This window comes from Paroedura picta, chromosome 5, assembly GCF_049243985.1.
Source record: "Paroedura picta isolate Pp20150507F chromosome 5, Ppicta_v3.0, whole genome shotgun sequence".
NCBI classification, from domain to species: Eukaryota; Metazoa; Chordata; class Lepidosauria; order Squamata; family Gekkonidae; genus Paroedura; species Paroedura picta.
Genome location: NC_135373.1, coordinates 97,404,004 through 97,426,253, shown reverse-complemented (window position 1 = coordinate 97,426,253; position 22,250 = coordinate 97,404,004). Strand labels below are relative to the sequence as shown.

Here is a 22,250-nt window from a genome sequence, read left to right as displayed (position 1 = left end):
TACTGTAGATGGCTTTGTCTAGAATTACTCAGCTACTTTGTTCCTTTCTTTGTAGACTATAAGAAAGATCCCTATGCAAGGCACAATCCCTGTAATACTATTTGCTGTCGGGAAGACTTGAATCTCAGACATCCAACTCCAGCTGGCTGCTACGATTCTAAGGTAAAGACTCCAATAAGAACTAGCCCACTAGAGATGTGATTTGGGATGAACTGGGAGAAGCAAAACAATCTGTTCCCATAGGATTGTTTCACCCACCCATCCATCCAGTGTTACATGCATTTGGACTTTGAGGAGCTTGGCAGTCCAGTAATTCCATAGTTGGTTAACTTTTTAAAAAATTCTTAGAAATGGGTGAGAGATTTAATATGCCAGTCCACAAGCAAGGCACACTGTTTACAGCAAGAAGTGCTATAAGAACTGGGCATAAGATCTTGCTTTGTATTAGATTGTATAGATCTGACCTCTTGTGAACTGGCATAATTTCCTTTTATAGCCATGGCTGATTATTGTAATGTCTTCATGCTTAACCTCCACCCTCAGGGAGCCAGTGCCAACACAGTCACAACTGTTTAACTCCATGAGTCTTCTCTTATGAGGTTTCTCCTCCTCTGTCCTGTAACATAAACCTTGTCATGCCTAAGCAGCAAGGTCAAGAGGAGCTGTAAACAAATACCTTGGCTGGTTGCCCGCATGTGCCAGCTGATCCACCTGCTTTGGAAATGGGGTAGTAAATGGTCATAAAATGTCAGGCGTTGTCCTTTGTAGATACACAACCTGCTTGAGCCATCTCTGTTCACCTTTATTTACACAACTTCCTCTTTCTCCTCTCGAGTCCTGCTGCATCTTTTTACACTCTGTATGAGCAGAGCCTTATTCTCCGAGGTCATAACTGATCAGACCCTGGGGATTTCATGATATTTTTTTCCTGTAAATTTTAGGGTCCTGAGGTTCTCCACAGGAACTGATTTCTACTATAGACTATAAATCAGTTATAATTCAAGGACAATTCCAGGTCTCACCCTAATGGGCCTGCTTCAGGTTTGGAAAACGGCATATGCATTTGGTACCAAGCAGAATTGGATCCCTGCATACTTGATTTTTACAAAGGACAAGCCTGGGTTTTTTTTACTGGAGGCATCTACAGATCTAAGACCCTGATACTGTCCCATGGAAGCTTGCTGGGTGACCTTGGGCCAGGCACCATGCTCTCAGACTAGCCTATCTCACAGGATGGTTGTGAAGGCAGAATGGAGGACAGGAGAATGTAGTAGGCCACTTTAGGTCCTATTTGGGGAGAAATGTAGTGTAAAGATAATTCATTAATTCAAATAGATTTGAGTAAGTTCATAAATCTATTCCATATCAGAAGGCCCTAGAGCTCTAGCATTCTGTATACTAAAGTCCTAACATTTCCAGAAGACATGCCAGTAGTCCAAAGGTGAGGACATCTAAGCATGTCTTGTTATTTTACACATTTGAAATCTTTTCCTTTGCATCTCCTTCCCTAGCATGTAGATATACACATGAACCAGTTTTTAATAACCTATTATTATTACATTTGACAGAAAGAGAAAGGGGGAAAAGCACTTAAACAATGTGTTGGGTATTTTTAATAAAAATATTAGCTAAAACTATTAGCCAGATAAGGCAATGTTATAGTATAAAAGGCATATTTCATTAGGCTACCAGGGTAGGGGATTTTGGAAATAAAACAAGAAAAGCATAGCTTCCTGTAGCTCATAAAGTAGCTCTGCACCTTAGCTGTTACATGGCTGAAGTACAATCTGGATCTGTCTCCTGCCTAACGCTGTTGTTTTCTTCATCTGAACAAAGGGAGGAAATAGGAATCCTTCTCTTCCGTTATTAGTTATTAGTGCCCCTGACACTCTTGACCCCTTTCCTCCTGTTTCCTTCCTGAGCCATTAAATCTTGTCCTGTGATCCTTTACAGGTATCAGACATCCATATGGCTGCAAAGTTTACAGCCTATGCCATCAATGGGCCACCAGTGGAGGAAGGCCTGCCAGTCTTCAGCTGGTTACGTTTCAATCAGACAAAGCACCAGGGCTTGCCAGACTCCTACAACTTTGATTTTATCACCATGAAGCCAGTGCTATGAAACTGACATCAGTGTTTTAACATATGCAAGGAAAGTTCTTTTCTATGTACAGTTTTACAGATATACCAAATAAACTGATCTGTGCACTCCTGAGATTCTGCCTTTGCTTTCTTTCCAAGAGAGATGGGGGGGGGGGGGGGGAGAGAGAGAGAGAGAGAGAGAGAGAGAGAGAGAGAGGAATGTAAGCCAGAAAGAAAAATGAAGTGTCTTCTAGGTAAGTCAAAAGCACCAATAGAATTCCAAGCTTGGCAGGGATGGATGGATAACTGACATGCTGAGCATCTTTGCTCTTTTTCTGTTCTACTACAAAACAGATAGGCTTATTATGCACAGCCGCTGAAACGGCAGCATGGAGAACGCGGAGGAGGAAGAAGCAAAGCAAACCGCTTACGCACGGGACGGAACGCAACGGTGGCAAAACCCAGAGTATCCGATTATGCACGTGGATACTCCGGAGCCGCTTCTGGTTGCGCCCTGGTCCCAGGAAGCTCCACTTTCTTCCGCATCTTGCTAACACAGCTTTTTCAGTGGCATACGTTGACTCTGCGCCCGGTTGCCACCTACAGCATGCATAATTGGTGATTTTAGCCACCGCCATTCCACCCCGAATGCGGACCTTCCACTCCGTGCATAATGGGCCATACAGATGCAGAGGCTACTAACATCCTCTAGGACATTGCCTGCATCACCTGATCTTACAGCTTAAAAATAAATTGGTGCAAGAAAAGAAAGTGTTATCTACCACTCAAGCGCACAATAGGATTGAGCAAGCAACATCAGCATTTGTCACACTCAAATGGTGACTCTGGAAGAAGACAAACATCTTTCTCAAGACCAAAGTTCATCTCTTCCAGACACTAATGCTGCCAGTCCTCCTATATGGATCAGAAACATGGACTTTACTAAAACCTGACATAAACTCGAGACCTTCCAAATGAGATGCCTGTGGCCTATTCTGGTGATCATAATCAAAATGAGACAATTTCGGACAAAACGTGATAACCAGCTGCAAATTAAAGAACAAATCCAAAAGCTCAGGCTGCAATGGTTTGGCCATCTCTGAACTCCAGGAAACTGCCTCATAAACTCCTCTGGCAAGAACAACCAAGTGAATGGAAGATCCAGTGGCTGGAGCCAAAGAAAAGATGGCTTTAATGGATCGTAGAAGACCTTAGAAACCAGCCATCCATATGGCCAAAATGACTACCACCATCGCCAAGAGTGGAAACAGATTATAAACAAAGCAAAAAATCCAGCAGCACCTACAGCAGCGTATTGGCTGAGAGGACAACCTGCTTCACCAATTGCTAGCTAAAGTATAGAAAGAAAGACAGACTACAAAATAGTGGTCAGGGATGCATGATTCCAAGTATTCCCTATGAATATAATAGTTCTGCTTTTGGGAGTATTTGGTCTTCTTGCCATTCATAATCGGTTTGTACAGATGTTAAAACAGAGGACCAGTTAGAAGCAGTCTCTGGTCAACAACTGTGTAGAAACCAGAAGCTTAGCCTTCCATGGCAAGAATCAATGTAATTGAAACCCCCTGTGTATCTATCTCTTGGGAGAGAAAGAATTGAAAAATGTAATTTCTTGTGGCTTCATTTTTTTGTGTTGCTTTGTTGAAGGGGCACATCCCTGAGGGCTGACAATCCTGTGACAACTCATGCAATATTTCAACAGGATATTTTCCAAAGAATACTTTTGGCTCCAGTTAGAGAACAAGCAGTAATTTCCTTTGGGATATACCTTTGCCATGCACAATGTGAGGTATCTAGTAGCTAGTCTCTTAGCTACTCCCTTCCCAAGGAAGTTTGGGTAATAAGATATAAGGAGATAGCAAACATAGCATTTGTCATGCTTTATCAAAGCATAGGTTCTAATTTTTGGAACCGAAGGACTTTATGCTGTCTCCTAACCTTAGACTTCAGAGGGGGCTTTAATAGAGTCAGAGATTGATAGGCTTGGACACAACATCCTTTCACACTCTGCTCTGCTGCTATTCCTTCGATGTGTAGATTGCTCCTCTCAGGGATCATCCTCTTTTCTGCTTTTGACACCTCTCCACACATTGTGCCAGTCCTCTATCTTCTTGGCATCATGCATTGTGAGAGTAGGACATGGCTTCCTGCATCTCCATCTTAGTTAGATTAGAGCACTTTTCTCTGTCCTGTCTAGAATAGAGCTCCTTATAATATTAGTTTGAAAAGACAAGAGTTCCTGTTATTTTGATTCTTGCCTGTGCATACACAGACCTGATGGCCTCTGCTGTTCTGTAAGCCTTTGAGCACTCAGCTAACTCATCAGAACTGATAATAATTTCCAACACTAAGAGCATATCAGTTATTTTCCTTTGTCAATTAGATGCACAAAATATTTTCTCTAGTTAAATTAACTGATTGGCAGTCAGCATCACTGGACAGTTCCAAATTCTAGAATGGAGATCTGTTTTCTGTACCAGTTATCATTGGGTGTGCCACTTCATCACCTGTTTGTCCTAAGCTAAAACATTCCTATTTCTGAAGTCTTTGCACAATTATACTTGATGTAGGACTTTTGTGTTCTTATTGCCCACGGGGTTTTGTTCAGAGATTACTTGCCCTTGCAAAACAAAGAATTCCTGCCCCACCGGAAAGACCTGATATATAAAGTGATATTTTTGCTCTCTCAATCAGTGAGATCAAGAAAGCCCACTTTCAGGATGAGGAAAGCAAAAAGTGCTGCTGCTTCACATTCAAGACTGGTTTCTCAGCATTGTAACAAAGAAAAGCTGTAGCTGTCCAAATTTAGCACACACAGGAGCAACATGCTAGTTCTGGGTGCTGGCCTCAAAGCACAGAGTAGCCCCTGTAGTGCTACATTTAGCACATAGCTGATTTGGGTAATTTATCCAGAGTTTGTTTCTAAAGCCCACAATACAAGGCACTCCTTTATACAATGTAGCTTTTCAAGGATCCCACTCACAGTGATTATAAAGCATGGACAAAGAAAAGCATGGACAAAGAATCCACCCTGAGTTTTTTTATGAAGAACTGCATTTTCAGGTGTGCGGAGCATCCAAATTTGTACATCATATTTGAAAGCCTGCCACTGGCTCTGTGCCTGAACAATACTCACACAGATGTTTTCTGTTGCAACCATTAGGTGTCTTCAGGTCACAGCTGGATGTCCCTACATCTAGTCCTTCTGATTTCATGTTGCATTCTTGACTAAAGTAATCACTCCTTGACACATAATGGGGATTATCTTTTTGGCTCTTGGTAGTAGCCGCTCCTTAAATGACAGATGCACAATGTGACTGAGCTCCTGAGGCTCTCTCGGAATATTTTTATTTAAAGTAAAGCAACAGTCATACCATTGCAGATATTTCAAATGTTGCTGTTAGTATTCATTCCTTCAGCAAAGGCCCAAGTCTTTCAAAATCTGCACTTTGGAAACTAAATAAGCAGTAGGACAGAGCACACTTGTCCACTATACTAGGACATTAACAGTTGAACTCTTATTCTTCTGTTGCTTCTACTGTCATTACTGTTGCCCTTGTTTCTATTGGATGTAAAAAATGAGATTGATGTATAGACCCTTTACGTTTGATGTGAACCACCCTGAGTCTCGCGGGAGGGCAGTATACAAATGTGAGAAATGAATAAATAAATAACTTGACTCTTGCATTTTCCAAAGCAGCCACCAGATGGCAGAAGAATCTCACTTATGCGAGGTGTATGCCATACTATCCATCTATATCTGCTACCCAGTTTAATAGGGGTTACAACAAGATCCTGAGCACAAACACACTCTAGGATGTCTCATGCAAATAAGTCATGTGCCAGTTTATAAAAATGGCTGGCACTCACATATCAACAGAACATATACAAAATAGAATCAAATATAGGATTGGGTGACCTTTTTGGCCATTGTTGAACTGCCCCCCTCCCAATATCTATTAATGGAAATGCTGGTGTGCTGTGAATCAATGGTGCAGGCAGGGAGTGGGGAGAAAGGGTTGAACTTGGCCTTGAAGACACAGCATGGGAATAAGGTACTGGAAGGGTTGACAACCCCCAGTAGGCAGACCACATGAACGCATACCTGGCTCTAATCCATTCTCACTTTTGTTGGGGGGGGGGGTTGCTCACTTTGGGGGCTGTTGTTTCCTTGGTGGGTGACCCACTGCTCTACTCTGGTTTGCTGCTGCTGTTGTTGCTTGCTGCTGTTGTGGCCTGGGGGGCACTGTTTGGTTCTTCTTGGGGTGCCCAATTAGGTTTTCCCCTCTAAAAATAGGCTCTAAATAAATCTATTTCAGGAAATAATTTAGTCCTACTTTTCCACAGCAGGATAGGATAGACCAGGGGTAGTCAAACTGTGGCCCCACCAGATGTCCATGGACTACAATTCCCATGAGCTCATCTGGAGGGCCGCAGTTTGACGACCCCTGGGATAGACCTTCAGGTCCTTCCCTAATTAGACAGCTCAGGATTGGGATTATAAAAGGAAAGGCAAGTACCACCTCTTCATTACAGTTAAGAAGTTAAAAACCACCTCCAGGGGCTGTGCCTCTTCTCCAATGAAAACCAGCATTTATGTTAGAGACAGGAATTCAAGCCCCCCACCCCCCAGTTTCTTGGGTTCTTAGTATCAGAGGTGGGGGGTCTGCTGCACAACTCTGTGGCCTTGTCAGTCAGGTGTCATAGTTTTTTGAAACCTTACCATAACTTTCTAAAAAGGTTGAACTTGAAAGTCCCCTGGGGAAAAGGCCTTGAGGAAGACTAGAGGGGTTGAGGGGAGGAGGATGGGGATGGTTGTGGCCTTCCCCCCACCTGTGAAGAGTGGCACCCCCTTGCACACTGTAGCTGAAAGGTCTCTTTATTGAGGAGGCTGTTGGGGTGCCCTCTTCAGGGGTGCAGCCTGCTGGGGGGGGGTGCTGATCAGACAGCACCTCCTGTGGCTGTCACTGCCACCGAGGCACGGTCCCTGCAGGAAGAGCCCTCTGAACTGTCCCTTGGGGTGAGCTTCAGGGATGTGAGCGGCATGTCCCCAGTCTTCAGCCCGGCAATGCAGAGAGCCTTGGAAGAGTATGAGGATAGAAGGGTCCACCTGTTGACTCCACTGTCTCCTTCAGGATCCAGCAGGCCTGAGGTGAGGGGAACAGGAGCAGAAAAGAGAGGTGGAGCAAAAGGGGGAGACACCGCCATCTCTACTCCTTGCCCCTCTTTCTGCTCCTCCTGCCCTCACCTCTGGACATGTTGTGTCCACCCCGAGCTCCTTACAGGAGATGGCTCAGCGAACTCCTGAGGCTGCTAGTCAGCCTGTGGAGGCCTGAACCTCCCTGGTCTGGAAGCACTTCCAGATAGTGGAGGGTACCCGTCTCGTGGTATGCCAGATCTGTAGGCAGAGGGTCAGTCGAGGGAGACAATCCCACCATTTCTTGACAAGTGCCCTCATGAATCACCTGAAGAGGCACCACCAGGTGCTGCTGCTTCAGGGGTAGAGACAGGCTGCCACAGGGGTGCCTCCAGAGCATTCATGGCAGATAGTTCAGGGACGTCAAGTGACTCTGATGGAGATGCTTGTGGTGGCTGGCACCGATGTGCCTAGACGGGGGTTGCCCCAGTGTGCAAGGCCAGGAACTGTAGCTCAATGGACTTCTATTGTCTGCGGGAGAAGCAGGTCCTAGTGGGCGTGTCAGAGCATTGCCTCATCAGATGTCCGCACACACTGGACTCCACCCATGCCATGTTTGCATGCTTGGTGGGGCAGAGGAGAGCCCTCAATGTCCTGGTCCAAGAGACAGGGATTTTTGAGGCTGGGACATGGATCACCGACCCAGAGTGGGAGATCCTTTCCCAGACTGTGGAGGTTTTTGGGCCCTTCAAGATCTTCATGGAAATGCTCTCTCCTGCTGTGGCGAGTTTGGGTCTGGTCTTCCGCATGGTCCACAAGGCCCGTGAGGTAATGGCCCTCTTTATAGGCCCAGGACACGTAGACATAGTTCCAGCTGTGGGCACATTTGCACAAAGGCCCCCAAAAGGACTCAAGGAAAGCTTTGGGCTCCTCTGCAAGTCAGGCTCATACAGGGTTGCGGCCATGTGTGATCTGTGCATCAAGGGCAGCATCGCAGGGAGGGAGAAGAGCTTCTCAGAATGGCATGCACTGATCATTCTGAGGCTTGTCTGCTGGATGTCCCAGGGGGCGGGGTTGGCAGCTGAGGCAGGGGGTAGGGGGAAAGCCAGCACATTTGCTGCTCCTTCTCCACCTGCCCCTGTGGCCAGCCCCTGCCCTGAGGACAGCCCCTTCAGGAGGTCGGAGCAGGAGGACTTCTTGCTGGGGTTTCTGCATCCTTCTTCTGGGGGCGGCAGGAACTCGAGAGGTGACAGCGCATATGCAATGGTGACGGTTTACTCAGGGAGCTCCAGGGGCCCCAAGCATCTGTCCTATGAGATACTGGACCAGGCAGGAGGGTCGGGTCTTCCTTTTGTGCCGTCCGACAAGCGGCCAGAGTGAGTGGGCATTTTCTCACGCGGGTGACATTGTCTGTGTGCATTGCTCCTACCTGGCACCCCCAAAAGACCTTTCTCAAGATCAACTTGCCGGCTTTAGGCATTCCAGAGATGGGCTTTGAGGAGGACTGAGGTGAGCACAGAATGGCTGTGACTGCATCCCCTCTGAGTCTGCTCTGCGTTGCGGGGTTGAAAGACGCTTCCCCCAGACTTAAACATCCTGTAGACAGAAGTGGCAGGGCCATCATTGCCCGTTTTGATTGGCTAACCCCCCATAATACGCACCGCCTATCAGGAAAGGCCTCACTGCAGACAGTGTACCAGAGGGCCCTAGGGATCAAATGTAGGCCCCAGTCACCAAAAGCCACACTGAAATGGGAAAGCCTCTCTTAAATTCTCAAGCTTTAGCACTCAAGTAAAATCCAAGAAGAAACCATCAGTTCTTAGGGGGTGCCCAGTTGTTCATACGTGCATTATATGAACCAGGGGTGAAGACAGTGGTCGAATGACAAGCACTTGCTGTAGGGGTTAAAGGCGGTGGCATGTGATCTGTAGTGTCGGGTTAGATTCCGCACCCCATTGTTCAATGTGTGGACAGCTGGGTGGCTTTGTCTAACTCCTGTCAGAGCTGTTCTCACAGAGCAGTTCAGTCATATCTCTGTCATCCAGCATGAGGAGAGGGAGGGAAAGGCGATTGTAAGCCGAGACTCCTTAGGGTAGTGAAAAACAGGATATAGACTTCCTCTTGACTGTTCTTTTTTGCTGGAGGAGAGGCTGGAAGGGAGAGCCTGTGATGATGGATTCAGGTTTAGACTACCCTGAGCTCCTCCACTGGGGGAAATTAGGGTTGGTGCACATGCTGATCCAGCTGAGGAAGCTGTCCATGTGACACTACTCCCCCTTGCTTTCTGAGGCTTGCCTGGGGCTAATGGATTCTCTTTTTGCATGGATTTGTTCTGCCTGCCCTGATTCTCCCCACCTTACCAGTAGCAGGTATCCCCCCCCCCCCCCGATGTTTGTGTGTGGGAGCCATGGAGATGACCTGAAAATTCCCATTTAAATCAGTGGTGCCATTGATTTTAATGGCCCAATCACTTTGGAGATGTCCAGAGATTCGGCTGAAGCCGGATCCAGATCAGATGACCAGCCCTTTAGTGTTCTGAATTGAGTTCTTCCAAACCTGAAACGGTCAAAATTTTTGGGGGGTGTACATGCCTACTTCATATTCACTTCTTGCATAAAACACAGGAAACGCTGGCACCATCTGCAGCTCATATTTTGAGTCCGTTGTTTGTGCTTTCCGCAGCTCATTATCTGTCTGCCCTTCCTGCATCAACAGACCCGTTTATACTCATTTGTGGTGAGCTTCTGCTGGCATCCAAGAATGTTCTCAGTTTACAAAGTCAGTGTAGTCCAGACAATCTTTTAGCCAAGGGAACCCAGATGAGCAATTTGCTATAGGGCTCAGGTAGAATGCTCTACTTACACAAAAATTATTCATTTCTTTTAGAAGGGCTCTGATTTTGTGTTTGCCAATAAGGTTTTTCAGATTGAATGTTGTGTTTGTGTCTTCTTGAGTGGTATTCTCTTTGTACATTTCTGGGTAAAAACATTGTTTTATAAAGGTCCAGATACTTTATAGTTGAAACAAAGCACTCAAGACTCCAAAGGTTAAAAACCCAGTAGTTTATTTCAAAGTATAAATTTCAGGCTTGTCAGACAAAACCCCACTACAATTAACACGTATACAGACACTAATCTATAATGCATACAAAAACTGGGGAGAACTCGCCATTGCCCTGCTCAAACTGGACTTTTTGGTACGTCCTACATTATCTTTATTTACATGTTTATCTGCAGGAGAAAAATCAGAGTGCAAGTTTATATAAAGGGTTTTGTAGGAGTCTATTTACCAATGGCTGATAAGTTACTGAAGTTCAACAAGTACCCCAAAATTTGGCTGTCCAGTTATTTTATTTACAGAGAAAACTTCAACTTCAGACAGCACTTAAAATATTTTCAGAGGAAAAGCTAGCACACTAAGATGAGAAATCTACTCATGTGCTTTAAAATATTGATGAGATCCAATGATAAAAGGAACAGATTTTAAGTTGTACTTATCTATTTATTTTACCTTTGTCAACATGAGTTGTTTTTTTATAGAAAAGTTGCAATAACTGGTTTATGGCAATGCTAGAAGGCTCCACCAAAACACTGGGACCCAGTTCTCACCTCCCTTACCACAAAATATGAGGGGAAAATAAGGAGAAAGAAAAATAACTTTCATATATTTAAGATACATAGATATTAAAACAATATAATTTTAGTTTTAAGCATCTGGGTATTTTTGCAGTTGAGAACTTGAAAACACCAAAGGGGTTCTAAAAAGTCATCATCCCAACCTTGGGGTTTTTTGTTTGTTTGCCTTTACTGTGTATGCAGTTTTCCTAGTTAATACTGTAATGGAACAAGTTATAAAACTACTTTACACCCAGTTTGATCCTACATATGATATGGATTCTGGGTCACCGATCACAGGTCACAGACACGGAACCTGAAGTGAAAGGGTGAACTGACAGTTTATTGCAGTAGAACACTGTTTTGATTTTTCCTCTTGACCCCACAAATGCCATTAGCTTGGCCACCATTTTCCTGGAATGTATAGAATTATAACACATAGCCGTGTCCTCCATACACTAAACATTCAGGTTAGAATTACTTTTAGTCATTCAGCTAGCCTTGAGAAACACATCATACTTACTAGTGTGTTCAGAGCACTTAGAACATCCAGTCTTTTCCTAATTAGCTGCCACTGCAGAATATGTACTGTTTCTGGCCCCATCCCCCTCACAACCTGCTGAGACCTTGCCAGAAAGTTTACTTACTGTAATCCGAGGGACAAAGTAGGAAACACACAAGCAATTTAAAGGATTTAGCAGCAACTGTCCAATCACCTTTTTATGTTGAAAAGCTAAAGCATCTCACTGGCTCTTTCCCCGGTCCTCTAAAACAGGAGTAGTTAACCTGTGATCCTCCAGATGTCCATGGACTACAATTCCCATGAGCCCCAGCTGGCATTTGCTAGCAGGGGCTCATGGGAATTGTAGTCCACGAACAGCTGGAGGACCACAGGTTGACTACCCTTACTCTAAAATGGAATGTTACTAACTACCAGATGGATTCTCAAGTATTCAGTATAAAGAACAGAATGTTGCTCAAATACAGATGAAAAAAATACAACTTCAACAGCTGTAGAAAACACAATTTAAGCATGGGCCAGCCCATATACTGCAGAAAGGAAAGCATGGTGGAAAAAAAAATACTGACGGAGTACAATGTTGAGATTAAGATTCCTCTCTTCCCTCTTTCCTTGAAGATCTCTCTTCTGATCTTCTCCACTGCATCTATAATGCAATACCATGGTGAGAGGAGGGCTCAGTTTTACAATGAACACAGTGCAGTAAAAACCCAGTAATTGTGCACCTTTGTATTGTGTTTCTAATTAGTTTAGTTTCTAATACTTTGACAGGAAGGAAGTTAGTACTGTCCTGTGTCAATTTACAGGCAGATAGGAAAACATTATCTATTTCCTTTGGAAATATTGCACCAAAGACAAGGCTACAAGCTCTTCTGGCAGCATACGCTGGTCTCTTTCTGCCTGCCCCTCAGGGTTGCTTGCATAATTAACCCAAGATAACCATTTTGCTTCATAAATAAGTTTGTTTGTTTTTACCAACAGCCTCTCTGCAGCTTCCGTTTTCAAACTGGAAGGCAAAACTGTTTGGCCATCAATATTTGATCTAGCTTAATTGTGGCAATTGATATGTTACACAAGTTCCGTTGTTGTTAAAGGCAGAACAGTAACTGTCTCTGAATGCAGAAGAGAAGCGAAGCAATAAAAAAGTGTAGTAGCCAATATTCTCTCTCTATTATACTTTATCCAGGTGCGGATTCTCATGTTTTCTGGGTTCATAAAGCTCTGTCAGCAAATTTAACGAAGATCTCTCGTGTGAAAACACATGCCCATATAGCCATATATCTGCACTCTTTTCAGCTATAGTCTACCTTTTGGCCATTGACTGTGGATACGAAAAAGGCACAAGAACAGCAGTAAGAAAGTGCCAAAGTAAATTACATCTCTGGCTACATATGACTGGGTTTACTATAGTCACACACAACTGTTTTAACTTCTTAGTTTAATTCTCCCTTCCTTTAAACCAATTTTTGTAATAAAACACTTTCTTCATAGACTTTTGGTATTCGGATACCAGAGGATTTTTCTTAAAGCATTACTACTGTTAACTTTGCAAGGAGGCCCAATCATGCCTCCAAACAGAGGAAAAAATTATTCTAAAGGTGGTTACCCCAGAGAGATCACTACTTGCCTCAAGACCAAGCTGCCAGTTAGCAAACAGGTAGACAAAAGTATCTGAAGATAGCACCACAGGTAATTTAAACAAGTGAGGCAAATGGATCATCGACCTGCCTGCTAACATCTCTCAGGAACTCCTTGCACAACAGCAAGAATAAATTTCACCCAAGTGCAAGGCTCCTCATCACTCAAAAGTAACTCCTTGGCTATAAAATATAGATGAACGAGGATATAAGATGTATTCAATGGCAAGGAATTTTACTGTACACATGTTCTCACAGTTGCAGAATTAAGACCCTGTCTTCCCAACATACATAAGATCAATGTTGCTGTTCCTGCTCTAGCTTTCTTCATTCAGAATCTTGCATTTCATGGTTCAGCTCTACCAGCATGGAAAGAAAGACAAGTGCTAGACCCCTGGCCAGACAATGAACAGAGAAGAACTGCCCCAAGCTAGAGCAGATAATCCAGGAAGACAACAGATGTGCTGCTTTCCACTGGAAGATGGTATGATGCAGCTCTCATTCATTGTTCATGGAGGGTGTGGTTTACGCCTACTTCACACAAACTAGGTCCTGGTGGGATTGCAGGGGATAGAGGCACTGTCCTGTTGTGCTGCCTCAGCACTTCAAAAGAATGAAAGGTTATATGTGAAGATTCAGTTATAGGGGCTTGAAAAAAGCAATAATCAGGATGCAAGTATGATCGAAATATCGTGCTTATGCACCCAGATCTTACCAACTTCCTCTGACAAAGGTGACATTGTATGATTCCTTTTTACGTATTAATCAGAACCAAGCTATGACATTTCTCAGGACCCTGCAAGGGAAGGGAAGGGAAGGGCAGGGCATGATGTTTTGGGAATAGCAAGAAGAGCTGAAAAATGAAAATGGCAAAGGTAGGAGGAAAACACAGAAAAGATGACTGCATTTATTTTTGAAATTACTGTTTAAGGCACAAATTAATTTTTTTCCAAAAAAGAGGACATTTAAGAGGGTCAGGAAAGGATTGGAAATGCAAATGAAACAACTTTCTGCAAACCTGTTTTCAGCCTGGGCTTAAAATGCTTCCTGAGGCTTGCAAGAGGACTGCTCCCCACCCCCACCCCCAGCAGATACACATACATTCCTCAAGAACTGGCCGTTTCTTTGCCCCCTAGAAAACAGGCAACATAAGGTAAGACTGGTCACCCTTCTAGCACTCAGGAAAGCAAGACTCCAAAATCCCGGCTTTCCTCTTGACCCAACATACCTCTTGCCTTTGTGTCAGGGCTAATATTCCTCATCAGCCTACTGAAATACGTACTTGTATGAAGCCAAATCCCAAAGATTCAAGACCTCACACTTAAACAGCAGCTTATGGGGGAAGGGGAGAAAAATTCCATACTTCAAGATTTCAGCAGAAATACAGGCTCTCCCACGGTATGCTAGAAATTTATTTTGGTTATAAGTTTGTGTAGTGTGCGAAAACCGTCCAAAATAATCCTGCAGAGGTTTTACAGTGAACTTCATGCATGAGAATAAACCCAAAACCAGAGAAAGCTGCATTGTGGGGCAAGATGGAAGCCTTCCAAGTCTCTAGTTTAACTGCTTTGGGAAGCGATCACATCTGTAGACTGTGGGTCACAGAAAGGTCCAAAACGTCCATAGATGTCCTTAGCACGGACTGCAAAATAGTATTTGCTACCAGACACAAACTGAGTAAGTGTGCAAGCCATAGGCAGGGGAAGAGCTTTCACTTCCCCAATCTTTTTCCACTGGGAGGGCACAGTGGCACTAGGGTCCTCATGGTACGCATACAGATGATAGCTGTCCACGCTGGCACAGCTCCGGTCCACTTCCAAAACACTCCAGGAGAGCACTATGCCATTCTGGCTTTGTACACGCGCTAGCTTCAGATGTGGTTTCTGAGGCAGAGAGGTATTGGCAGCTTCAGGAGGCAAGCGTGATGGCTGGGGGGCATCTGGCAGTGGGGCTGGATGCACAGGCCGCAGTGGCTCCTGAAAGGCAAACAAACAAAACAAGAAAATTAAGAGAAAAGGGGCCGTGGAGTCTGGAAGTAAATCTGTCTTATACCACTTCCAAAAGCATACTCTATCAGCAAATCACTTTATACTCTTACACAGCCAAAATCAGTCTCAGGTCCCAGAAAGCATGAGGTAAGAGTAACACTAGTAATACTACAGAGACCTAACAAACATGATCATACTCCCAAGGGGAGAAACCATAATTAATAAGCTAGTTATTTTCATTGATACTGTCAAGTGTTTTAATTCCTTGGTTCAAAGTACAAACCTTGGGAGCACGCAATGTGTGCCTTTAACATGAGCATTGTGTCACCAAGGACCTAACTTCCAGGAGTCACAAAGGGACTATTTACCTGTGATCACAAGTGGTCATCTGTGCAGTCAAATCAACAGGCTCCAAAGGTGCAAGCTCTAGAAACCCCTTTCATTTCAATGAAGGCAGCCAATCACAAGTCCTGTCTTACAATCAGGGATGGTGGGTCTCTGCTACAGTAGGACACCTCCTGCCCTCCCCACTGGGCAGTGGCAGAACGTGACAGGGAATTAGGAGAGAGCAAAAGTATCTTGGCATGATGACACAACAGTGCCAGCAACATTGTAGCATTTAGTCAAAACTCTATGGTTAATCCACAAAGTACTGGCTGAATACTACAACATCACCAATGACTCCCCTCAACATCAGTCTATCACTGCCTGCTAGTCGTCAACCCCACTCATAACAGCCTTGCCCGTTTTCTGAATGGGACTGCAGGCAACATGGGGTCTATGCATGCTGATCTGGGAACAATGCCCTCAGTATTTTTAGGGTACTTAACTATCCCCCCCCCGCCAGTTTGTCTACATGGCCCCAATATGAGAATTTAAGTATCTGCACTTGGGGCCAATTGGACTAGATTCTTCCAGTGACTGGACAACAGTACTTACCGAATGAACTTGAGATGGCCGGTGGTGCACAGTGAGCTGAGGCCCTCCAGACCCCAAGGTCAGTCCATTGTTTACAACATATGCTGTTGTTTGAGGCATTCGCACTGTCACACCTGCACAGACACCAATGGAAAGACAACAATATACAAAGAAGTCTAGCCTAGTGGATTTTCAGTTACTTGAGTAAAATCAGAAACTACAAATAATTTTTTGTGGATGCCATTTAAAAGGTAAAGGTATCCCCCTGTGCAAGCACCGAGTCATGTCTGACCCTTGGGGTGACGCCCTCCAGCGTTTTCATGGCAGACTCAGTACGGGGTGGTTTGCCAGTGCCTTCCCCAGTCATTACCGTTTACCCCCCAGCAAGCAAGCTGGGTACTCATTTTACCGACCTCGGAAGGATGGAAGGCTGAGTCAACCTTGAGCCGGCTGCTGGGATTGAACTCCCAGCCTCATGGGCAAAGCTTTCAGACTGCTGCCTTACCACTCTGCGCCACAAGAGGCTCTTGGATGCCATTTACGTATGACTATTAAAGTCTTGTATCCTTTACTGCAAACTAATATACAGAGAAAACTATAAAACAAATATATTACACAAAACACATATTACACATATACCATTCCAATTCTGTATCAAATCATCATCTCCAATACAATACAACATTTGTTTGAATAAATTTCAGCCCTCTTTTCTGCAAATAAAATTGTTACCTATTTACCACAATTCCAAAAAGATATTTCACTTCCTTTTTGAACAAGCCAGAACAGCATACTTATTAAATAATCTCTGTATGTCTCTTGATGCAATGCAAAAGGCTAAAGGACATAAACAGCCTTCACCATCTTTTTTTAAGGAAGGCACTGATGCTGAGGAAAACCCACTGAGTAGCTAACATTATCAGAGATAATGTTGACTCACAAGCTGGAACCAATGTATTGATCTACTGACCTTCTGGGAGCCAGTCTTACAATGCACAAATACAGAAGGAGGAACAAGAAGAGCTGATTATTATATGCTGCTTTTCTCTACCAGGAGTCTCAAAGTGGCTTACAACCACCTTTCCTTTTCTCCCCAGAAAGAGCTTGTATTTTATACCCTACTTTTTCCCTACCCAAAGGAGTCCCAAAGTGGCTTACAAACTCCTTTCCCTACAAGAGAAATCCTGTGAGGTAGGTGGGGCTGAAGAAGCTCTAACAGAACTGCTCTGTGAGAACAGCCCTGAGAGAACTGACTAGTCCAAGGTTGCCTGACTGGCTGCATGTGGAAGAGTGAGGAATCAAACATGGCTCTCCAGTCTGCCACACTTAACCACTATGCCATGCTTGCTGTCTGGAATGCCTGAACTGATACAAAATCCAGAGGCCATGGCCTAATGTGTGCCATAATTTCTCTTTAGCTGGGACACACAGGAACTTGGGATCACAACCAGGAACCTGTTAAAACAGGCTAACTAATTGCTTCTGAAGAGCTTTCCCCCCTCTGAAGAGAGGGGATGTTAGGCTGCTCTTAGAAGTAACATCCACAGCCTACAGGCAGTGATGGGCTATCACCAATGAGGCCATAGTCCTGGAGGAGACCTTCATCACATGTAGGCTTGAATCTGTTACGAAGGCAGCAACCCACTATGGAACACTTATGTATCCCAACACTTTCTTCCTAATGGTTGGGCAGTCTCCAGTGATTTTTCCAGCCCATAAAAATGGAAGACCTAAGCCATGAGGTACAGTAGTAGCAGTTTATTACATGGGCATTGGCTTTGTATATTCTGAGAAGCTTTTATGTATGTAAAGGACACCAAGAATTTGTAGCCACACAAGCAGACCTACACCTTGTAAAAAGCTCAAGTTCAGAAATGAAATTTAAGTAATGACTACTGAGGAATGAGCCAATCTACACCACTTCAGGTGTATTCAAATTTTGGCCACAAAGTACAGAACAAATCTGCAAGTAAGGTTGCTTACCTGAACTTTGTGGAGTAACCTGCCTTAAATTAGGACTCTGCATAACATTGGTTCGCACAGGATTCTGCCCTGATGGTGCAGGAAGAGTAGTATAAACCACCTGATGGTTAGCAGGAGCTCTTGGTACTGGGAGCCGGGCAGTAGCCTGAGGCATTGGACGATGGGTTACATTCACAGTTGTCTGGGCTACAAGTCAAAATAACCAGAATATTAGTGTGCTGTATCTAGAAATCAAGCACTGCATAAAACCAAAGCATTAGAATCAGACCTGATGAACATAATTTCTTATAACACTCAATTGGCATTTGCTTTCAATAACAAGATTTACTTAGGAGAGTCAAGAGAACAGAATAAAGTGATAGCTTTCAAAATCCTCATCGAAGAACAATTCAATGAAGCTCTACCACACATATCAATGTGGAAATGGAACTGGTGAAGCTTGCAACTCTAAAGTTATTATCCAGAGGAAGGATTCACAACATGGACCAATCTGGAAGTAAGGGGTGGCTTTACTGAAGTACATGACGCCTTCATGCCCCATCCTAGATCTTGGGATCCTAGGGACCTAGCAACACTTTGAACATGACCATTTGTGTAGTCACTGTGCAAGGAAGTAATTCTCACAGTTGAGTATATCATAGCCAGAAGTAGAGTCAGAGAAGGAAAGACCAAACATGTACTCTAAACCTCACAGGAGAAGCCAACTGCTATAGTCATCAACTTCTCCCTTTAAACAGTTACTGCTGAGCTCATCCCTTTGGGCAGAGTTCTTCCCCTGTTTCATCACAGCAGAAAGGATGAAGAACCACTGACAAAAAGCAGATGCCTACTGCAAGCTGGGGAAAGTGACTGGGGGCAAACAAGACAGAGGGGGCTCCCATCTTTTGCAGTGTCATTTCACTAGCCAACACATTCCCACTATACTGCTGAGGAGGTCCTGGTAGAGACCTACAGATATCCATGGTCACGGAGCCCAATTTGCAGGCTGCATGCAATCATTATACTGTATGTTGTGCACCTCCCCCTCTAGAGAATATCTAGTAGTCAGTCAGCACCTAACACATTCTCTAATGCTAATTTTTGAAACAAACACATTAAGTGTGCACTTTCCATACACTTTTCTGAATAAACTATAAAAAACAGAAGTTACTTTGGTAATGAGTGGATGGAGGTTCCTCAAAGATGGAGAAAATAGCGTGATCATCTTTAGAGTAATTCCCTTAGATCTAGGCCAGTAACATTTTCCTGCATTACTCCCTCTCTTAGCCATTTAAATGATGTAAGATAATATTGTCATCTGAAAAATCTTCAGTTTCTTACTTTCTACAATAAATGCTTCCATGATGTAATGCATTGTTCTTTAATCTCTATAACGAACTGTCAGCATTTCCTAGCTTATGTATGGCTGCTCCCACTGCTAGATCAAGATAAGTCTGAGTAGCTTGAACGCAAAAAAACATGCATAGCTTTATAAATAGAGGAATTACCTGTGGGGAGAACATGTATGGTAGTCTGCGATAAGCCACTTGCTGGCACACTTGCCTGTTGGACAGGGGTTGTCGGTACTGGCTGCAGTGGGCGAGTGACGGGCTGAGCAGGCAGGGCCATTCCAGATGTGTTTGAAGGGTTCTGGTTCTGCTTTTTGCCCTCTGCTTTAAAAGTAAGTCAATATGCAGTTAGGGAAAAGAAAGACAACTGACAAACATGACTTCAACATCTTCCATTCTACTTTACACACCCCTTTTGAAAATTTATATTCTTCATGTGAGAATTGACACAGGCATTTATCCCAACACAATCCATTTATACTCTATTTTTGCATAATGCATGAACAAAACTTTCAATGGAGGATTGTATGCACACAGTTCATTACTATACCATGTTACACCAGCACATACCCAATCCATGAAATATTATGCTAGCCTAAAACATGTTTTGAGCTTAGGAAATCTTCATGAAACAGAACTATATGTTACTTAGAAGAAGCTAGCGTGACATTTTAGCTGTAGACCTAAGCCTATCCTGGTTTACTTCAGTTTCAGAACGGCTAGCCCTGCATGCGTGGGAACAACACTGTATGCTCCTCTGTTGTTGTTGTTAGGTGCGAAGTCGTGTCCGACCCATCTGATTACCTCATTGGGACACAAAATATGGGATACTTTTTAAAATTCTGTGTACTAATTATAATCCAAAAATATTCAGGCTATGCACAAGAGAGGGATGACAGCACTGCTCTGGCAGCATGGCTGAAGGATAAATATTATTTATTACCCATATATATAGTTACTATAGAACACAAATGGGATGTTTACACATAAACCTGCATGTACTAAATGAATGGTTCCCAAAGTGGGCGGTATGCCCCCCTGGGAACAGTAAAAGGATCCAGAGGGAGGGTGAAGAATTTTGGGGTAATAAGGGGGCAGCTGTCTCTCTTTCTGCTGCCACTGTGTTTTCCTAGTGAGAGACATTCCAGGGTGGCTAGTCATGGCCTGCCTCTAGGCAGTCGTGACACTGGACTTTCTTGGTGGTCACCCATCTCATTGTGGACCAGGGCCAACTGTGCTTAACTTCCTGCAGAAAATGACAGTTTCAGAAGGTGGGCTGGATGGGATCATATTCCTGCTGAGCTCCTTCCCTTCCTCAGACCCTGTCCTTCGCTGGCTCCACCCCAGACCTCCAGGATTTTTTTAACCCAGGATTGGCAACTCTTCCCCAAAAGTCTTATTTTGGGAGGCTGGAAAAGCCTTCTCCTGCTTGCTCCTAGCCATGGGATTTTCCATTGTTTGCTTCTCCCTCTGTACTGGTCTGTCTTTCTCCCCAATGAGGACCCAAAGTGGCTTTTTGTTGTTGTTGTTAGGTGCGAAGTTGTGTCCGACCCATCGCGACCCCATGGACAATGATCCTCCAGGCCTTCCTGTCCTCCACCATTCCCCGGAGTCCATTTAAGTTTGCACCGACTGCTTCAGTGACTCCATCCAGCCACCTCATTCTCTGTCATCCCCTTCTTCTTTTGCCCTCGATCGCTCCCAGAATTAGGCTCTTCTCCAGGGAGTCCTTCCTTCTCATGAGGTGGCCAAAGTATTTGAGTTTCATCTTCAGGATCTGGCCTTCTAAGGAGCAGTCAGGGCTGATCTCCTCTAGGACTGACCGGTTTGTTCGCCTTGCAGTCCAAGGGACTCGCAAGAGTCTTCTCCAGCACCAGAGTTCAAAAGCCTCAATTCTTTGACGCTCGGCCTTCCTTATGGTCCAACTTTCGCAGCCATACATTGCAACTGGGAAGACCATAGCCTTGACTAAATGCACTTTTGTTGGCAGGGTGATGTCTCTGCTTTTTAGGATGCTGTCTAGATTTGCCATAGCTTTCCTTCCCAGGAGCAAGTGTCTTTTAATTTCTTTGCTGCAGTCCCCATCTGCAGTAATCTTGGAGCCCAGGAAAATAAAATCTGTCACTATCTCCATTTCCTCCCCATCTATTTGCCAGGAATTGAGAGGGCCAGATTCCATGATCTTTGTTTTCTTGATGTTGAGTTTCAAGCCAACTTTTGCACTCTCCTCCTTCACCCGCATCAACAGGCTCTTTAGTTCCTCTTTGCTTTCTGCCATTAGAGAGGTATCATCTGCATATCTGAGGTTGTTGATATTTCTCCCTGCAATCTTGATCCCAATTTGTGACTCCTCTAATCCCGCCTTTCTCATGATGTGCTCCACATACAAGTTAAATAGGCAAGGCGACAGTACACAGCCTAGCCAAACTCCTTTCTCAATTTTGAACCAATCAGTGATTCCATGTTTAGTTCTCACCGTTGCTTCTTGACCTGCATATAAGTTTCTCAAGAGACAAATAAGATGCTCTGGTATTCCCATATCTTCAAGAACTTGCCACAATTTGTTGTGCTCCACACAATCAAAGGCTTTAGCATAGTCAATGAAGCAGAAGTAGATGTTCTTCTGGAACTAACTCCCTAGCTTTCTCCATGATCCAGCGTATGTTGGCAATTTGGTCTCTAGTTCCTCTGCCTCTTCAAAATCCTGCCTGTACTTCTGGAAGTTCTCAGTCCACATATTGCTGGGGCTTGTAGGATTTTGAGCATAACTTTGCTAGCATGAGAAATAATTTCTCTCCTGCTCCTCTAGTTTTAGCATATATCCTAAAGATATATTTTTAATAAAATAAATAAATATATATTTATTAACTTTCTGTTAACAATCACCTTTTACTGTAGCCAGGTGTTCTGGGGACAGATAGGGCTATCAGTGCCTTATCTGTCCCCAGAACACCTGGCTACAGTGATCCTCTGTCCCCCGCAGAGCCCTTCACTCTGCAGGTATGAATAGGCTGGTAGTCCCT

The 22,250-nt window shown here is 44.1% G+C and overlaps 2 protein-coding genes across 9 annotated transcripts in view; one reads left to right on the top strand and one right to left on the bottom strand.

Annotated features, from left to right (window-relative positions):
* Positions 1 to 2,214, top strand: part of PLBD1 (phospholipase B domain containing 1) — a 31,138-nt gene extending 28,924 nt beyond the window's left edge. For all 3 annotated transcript variants that reach the window (XM_077339280.1, XM_077339283.1, XM_077339281.1), the window contains exons 10-11: positions 56 to 162; positions 1,954 to 2,214. In XM_077339280.1, the coding sequence (XP_077195395.1) occupies positions 56 to 162; positions 1,954 to 2,121 (275 nt within the window). In that variant the 3' untranslated portion in view covers positions 2,122 to 2,214. The remainder of the gene's footprint in view (positions 1 to 55; positions 163 to 1,953) is intronic.
* Positions 2,215 to 10,286: 8,072 nt separating this feature from the next.
* The window catches only part of ATF7IP (activating transcription factor 7 interacting protein), a 126,168-nt gene continuing 114,204 nt past the window's right edge, over positions 10,287 to 22,250 (bottom strand). For 5 of the 6 annotated variants that reach the window (XM_077339273.1, XM_077339275.1, XM_077339276.1 and 2 more), the window contains exons 12-15: positions 19,387 to 19,551; positions 17,900 to 18,085; positions 15,938 to 16,050; positions 10,287 to 14,986 (exon numbers count right to left, since the gene is read on the bottom strand). In XM_077339273.1, coding sequence (XP_077195388.1) covers positions 14,570 to 14,986; positions 15,938 to 16,050; positions 17,900 to 18,085; positions 19,387 to 19,551 — 881 coding nt within the window. In that variant the 3' untranslated portion in view covers positions 10,287 to 14,569. The remainder of the gene's footprint in view (positions 14,987 to 15,937; positions 16,051 to 17,899; positions 18,086 to 19,386; positions 19,552 to 22,250) is intronic. The other variant, XM_077339272.1, reaches the window with a different exon arrangement.